The sequence below is a fragment of the Diaphorina citri genome, unplaced genomic scaffold, assembly GCF_000475195.1.
Source record: "Diaphorina citri unplaced genomic scaffold, Diaci psyllid genome assembly version 1.1 scaffold232, whole genome shotgun sequence".
In the NCBI taxonomy this organism is placed as follows: domain Eukaryota; kingdom Metazoa; phylum Arthropoda; class Insecta; order Hemiptera; family Psyllidae; genus Diaphorina; species Diaphorina citri.
Genome location: NW_007377669.1, coordinates 94,072 through 98,990, shown reverse-complemented (window position 1 = coordinate 98,990; position 4,919 = coordinate 94,072). Strand labels below are relative to the sequence as shown.

Genomic DNA, 4,919 nt, shown 5'->3' with positions numbered 1-4,919 from the left:
CACACATAGTCGACCTCGTCTATAGACCTCGACAACATAGAATCACCTCTTCACCTTGTCGATCGAGAGCGATCGGTGGGGTCGACTATGTGTGGACACAGCTTATGATCTAAACCTGTGAATATTGATTGTGCTAAAGCTTTCAGCACTATTTATCTCACTGTGGGCTCCATCAGTCTGATATGAACCTGTGAACATTGATCGTGTTATTTATCTCTCCCACGCGGCCATAGCTATAATAGCTACGTCATTTCTGTCACTCAGACGAGTGCTTGCTGATAGGTCTTCTATTCGATTGATCAATTAGCAATATTAGCATCAGAGAATAGTCATATGGAGCGAGGGGAACTAGTACGTTATTATTTCTACTACGCTGAGTATTGACTATCATATGGTAATGGTTACTCAAGTTGCCTGTGCTATGTAGTGATGACTTGATGAGGCACGAGATAGGATAAAAAGAAGTAGGTAGTACCTACCTAAAATTAGGTAAACTTTAGTTTAACTTGTAAATCTCTAAATTGGGGCTTCAAGTAGCTTTCCTTGGAACACCTTTGGTGAATCTTTGGCTCCATGCATGGTTCTGATATAATCAGAGCCTGGTAGAGATACTGGTCCTGATTGTCCAGAAGAAAACAAGTGGCATCAGTGTCAAGATAAAAATTTGACTGAATAAAAAATTCATTTAGGTTTATCCAGTTTTATTCGTGAAGCTTTTGAAGCCCAAGTTAGATCTCCAAGTGGCTCAGACATACATATTGGCATAAAGTCACCCGTGATGTTGAAAACGTAACGAATGGCACTTGTCCAATTCTATCCAGTGATAACAAGCAAGGTGTTATAACAGTAGCGGCTCTGTGGAAAAGAAATGGGACCTCTCCCCCCCTGGGTTACCCTGGCGCGACGCCACCATCGATATTTTTTTTTAAAAAGAGGTTTGAGAAGGAAGACAGGATAGGAGAAAGCCAGCCGTTCTGAGAACGAACATAATCCGTTCACCCGGCCCCCCTCCATTCAGTTTGGCGGGGGGAGGTGCCTCAGGTGGAGATCAGGGGAGAAATCTGCTCCTCCAGTCTATACGTCAGGGGAAATCACTGAAGAAAACCGTCACCAATGATAGGAGCTCACCTTTAGTTAATGGTAAGTTAGCCCAGTGGTTACGTGCTAAATAAGAATGTGGGGAAATTCTGAGTGGTCCGTGGAAATCATGATACGGCATAGACCACATGAGTCTAATGTAGTAGTTGTTTCATTACTACGTTAATGGTAAGTTAGCACGGTTAGCCCAGTGGTTGCTTGCTCGGCGTGCAGAAAGTCCCGGGTTCGTTTCCCAGAGTCGACAAAAAAGCATTACTCGTATTTATTTACTTACGATCAGCTTACACAAAAAGCCCTTTGAGAGGCTCAAGTGTAGGGGCAAATAGCCCTAAAGGATGGGTTTAGCTTCTACGAATCTATTTACGAACGTACTTACAAATTAGCCGAAGAGACAAAAATAGATTTCAAAATCCAAATATTTCAACGGATTACTTTCTGGAAAGTTTCTGGTGTTCTCGTGTTGACCCAGCACCTAAATGGGAAGTATTGGTTCTCTTTTCGCTTATTTCATAAGGGAGATCTCATTAGGAAAAAGTTCTTCACCACCGCGCCGTTGTGGTCTGTGTCGTAGCATGTCCATCCCATCATAATGAGTAAATAGGTAATAATAATATCTACTGTTTCTTCTTGTTTGTAGGTAAATCGAGTAGCAACATAAACAACAACAACAATGTGTCACCTCCAGGTATTAAGAAGAATGGAGGAGGAGACTTTTCACCCAAAGTACCCAATGGACTCGGAGGTCTGTTTGCAGGAGGCATGCCAAAGTTAAAACCAACAGGATTGAATATAGGTAAGCATTGGGTGGAGGTTTCGAGGCCCAAAGAGACCACCTCTCCCCTATCTAGCTATTACACTAAAAATGGCCTTAGGGGAAAGGCTGAATGAAATTCAAAGATTGTTTTTTTTTATATATATATTATTATTATTTAAGCTTTGATGTAAAGAACTGTAACAATGGAGGTATAATCGGCCAGAAATCGAAGAGAGGAGGACAGTATAGGAAAAAGTCACCCGTTCTGAGAACGAACCTTATCTGTTTAGGATGAAGTTCGGTCCGGGAGGAAATCGAACCCGCTGCCTAACACTTACAAGGCAGGCGTGCCACCTTCCAAGCTAATTAATCTTTCTCAAAATGTTTGTTATGTGGAGCCGTGAAAACTATCAAACCTGGTCATTTCACTATCAATACAAATAAATTAAATATCTCAACTCTGTCTCTTATCATCCCAAGGTCAAAACAAGTCAAGCAATAGTAATGAGAACTCGGAACCCAATACACAGCGGTCTGGGAACATTTCCTCTCTACATAATGTAAGTATCACACTTTACTTATCCATTCGGCGATAATTGTCTAGATCTAGATGACCATCCATTCTAATACCAACCACGCGCAATGTTACTTAACTTGAAAGATCAATTGGGGACTGGTGTATTCAACTTGCTTCCGCCATTGGCCTTGATTTTTTTTTCTTTTCTTAGAGGTTTGATAGAGGGAACTGTAACTGCCAACATGTTGTAGTCCCGAAAGCGAAGAGAGAAAGAGCCATTCCGAGAACAAACCTAATCTGTTTAGTATTAAATCCGCCTCGGGCCAGAATCGAACCCGCGACCTAGCACTTACAAGTCAAACGCGCTACCCTCCAAGCTAACTATTCTGGCTGACTTTCTTTAATTTTTATTCCTTGTGTTCATTTCAGAAGCGAGAACAGACGCCTATCAAATCTTCAGGGCCTGCGCCTCCCATTCCCCAGCAAAACAACTCTGCTAGTCATCAGCGCAATAACATACCCTCGGTAAGCTCTGCTCTCAATCCTTCGCGCTACCCTCCAAGCTAACTATTCTGGCTGACTTTCTTTAATTTTTATTCCTTGTGTTCATTTCAGAAGCGAGAACAGACGCCTATGAAATCTTCAGGGCCTGCGCCTCCCATTCCCCAGAAAAACAACTCTGCTAGTCATCAGCGCAATAACATACCCTCGGTAAGCTCCGCTCTCAATCCTCTGTGTCGTAGTATGTCCATCCTTTAGTATGTCTCTCATCAGATGGGCGAGAAGAGACGCATAATTCCCATTTGGGTGCTAGGTCAACATGAGAACACCAGTAGCTTGTTCTCTGAAAGTATGCAATAATAAAAGTTACAAGTAATGTAGATTTGTATAAGCTTAACCCATCCTTTGGGGCATTTGTCCGTACACTTGAGCCTCAGAGTGGTCTTTTTGTGTACGCCATAAGGTAGGGTACTTTAGTTTACAAGGTTACTGCCCTATACTAATGATTTTCAAATGTCCAAACTTTCTTGGAACATACTACAAAAAGCATTCCCTTGACACATTTGCTACTAACTGTTGTCTTGTCCCTCTTATTACAGAGTGCCTCAGACAGCGTACTCACCTCTCCTCCCACGTCTCACTCTAGGGGGGGATAGCTTGTTCTCTGAAAGTATGCAATAATAAAAGTTACAAGTAATGTAGATTTGTATAAGCTTAACCCATCCTTTGGGGCATTTGTCCCTACACTTGAGCCTCAGAGTGGTCTTTTTGTGTACGCCATAAGGTAAGTAGGGTACTTTAGTTTACAAGGTTACTGCCCTATTCTAATGATTTTCAAATGTCCAAACTTTCTTGGAACATACTACAAAAAGCATTCCCTTGACACATTTGCTAGCGAATTATGTATGTCTTTTATATACTAACTGTTGTGTTGTCCCTCTTATTACAGAGTGCCTCAGACAGCGTACTCACCTCTCCTCCCACGTCTCACTCTAGGGGGGGGTCCACCTCCTCCCTCAACTCCGAACTAGTCAATCGAATATCAAATGGCCTCAACAAGGGCCCCCCACCCGGGGGCTACGGGAAGCCCAATGTGGCCCCCAAACCCCCTGCAGTCGGCACTGGACCCCGGCTGTCGGTGAAGACAGGAGTGTCCCGGGCCCAAAGCATGCGCGTACCCCGCTCCCCCCCTGTAGCACCTCCCCCGCCCTCCATAGGTAAATAATAATATTAATCAAATAATGTTGGAAAAAATACCAACGGAGGTTTTATTGTTCTGAAATTGAAGAGAACAAAAGACAGTTAGGTGAGAGCCAGCCGTTCCGAGAACGAACTTTATCTGGTTAGGGCAATTCGAGGTGCCTGTACTTTCCTATTCTATTTAGAAAATTAATGTGCCATGTGTCACTCATCTGGCGGGATCATTTTTATGAAACGCCTCCACTCTTCTCCCAGGGGACCATTATTTTTGAAAGGGGTGAAAACGACTTGCAAGAGTCGATGTCGACTTTGTGGTCTATCCAATCGAAGTTGGAAAAGATAGATATGTATAAGGAACTATTTCTTCGATGACCACCAACTTGTATTAATTCTGCTGTTTTATGTTTTGTTTCAGCTCCGATGTCCCAATGTCCGAACTCCACAATGAGTCACAACGACCTGCATCGTCTCCCCTCCGACCTAAGCGGGGGCAAACCCTTCCCCTCGTTCCACCAATCCCAGGACTCTCTCATCAAAACTTCCGCCACGCTACCCCATGCTCTACGTTCTAGACCGTCGGCCCGCCCCCCGCCACCTCCCTCTAAAGTTGCCATGAACCCGCCCCTGTGTGCGCCTCCCCCACCTCCTAATAATCCCCCTCCTCTACCTGAGCTTGTGTTGGAGGTCTAAGTTTCAGGTGGCACGGGATTGTGACTCCGAGCGCCTTCTGTCATTCTTGATTATTTATTACTTGACACGGTATTATTTTATGAATGTTTCCCCCGGGCCAGCCAAGACCCGGCTCCCCCCGCCTCCTCCACCCCCCGGTCACGAAGACGATACTCCCTC

The 4,919-nt window shown here is 44.1% G+C and overlaps 1 protein-coding gene across 1 annotated transcript in view; it reads left to right on the top strand.

Annotated features, from left to right (window-relative positions):
* Positions 1-995: 995 nt before the first annotated feature.
* The window catches only part of LOC103506391 (WAS/WASL-interacting protein family member 1-like), a gene marked incomplete at its 5' end in the record, with an annotated part of 16,568 nt that continues 12,644 nt past the window's right edge, over positions 996-4,919 (top strand). Inside the window, 6 exons of the mRNA XM_026821449.1 lie at positions 996-1,140; positions 1,736-1,891; positions 2,333-2,412; positions 2,799-2,894; positions 3,820-4,087; positions 4,486-4,754. Coding sequence (XP_026677250.1) covers positions 996-1,140; positions 1,736-1,891; positions 2,333-2,412; positions 2,799-2,894; positions 3,820-4,087; positions 4,486-4,754 — 1,014 coding nt within the window. The remainder of the gene's footprint in view (positions 1,141-1,735; positions 1,892-2,332; positions 2,413-2,798; positions 2,895-3,819; positions 4,088-4,485; positions 4,755-4,919) is intronic.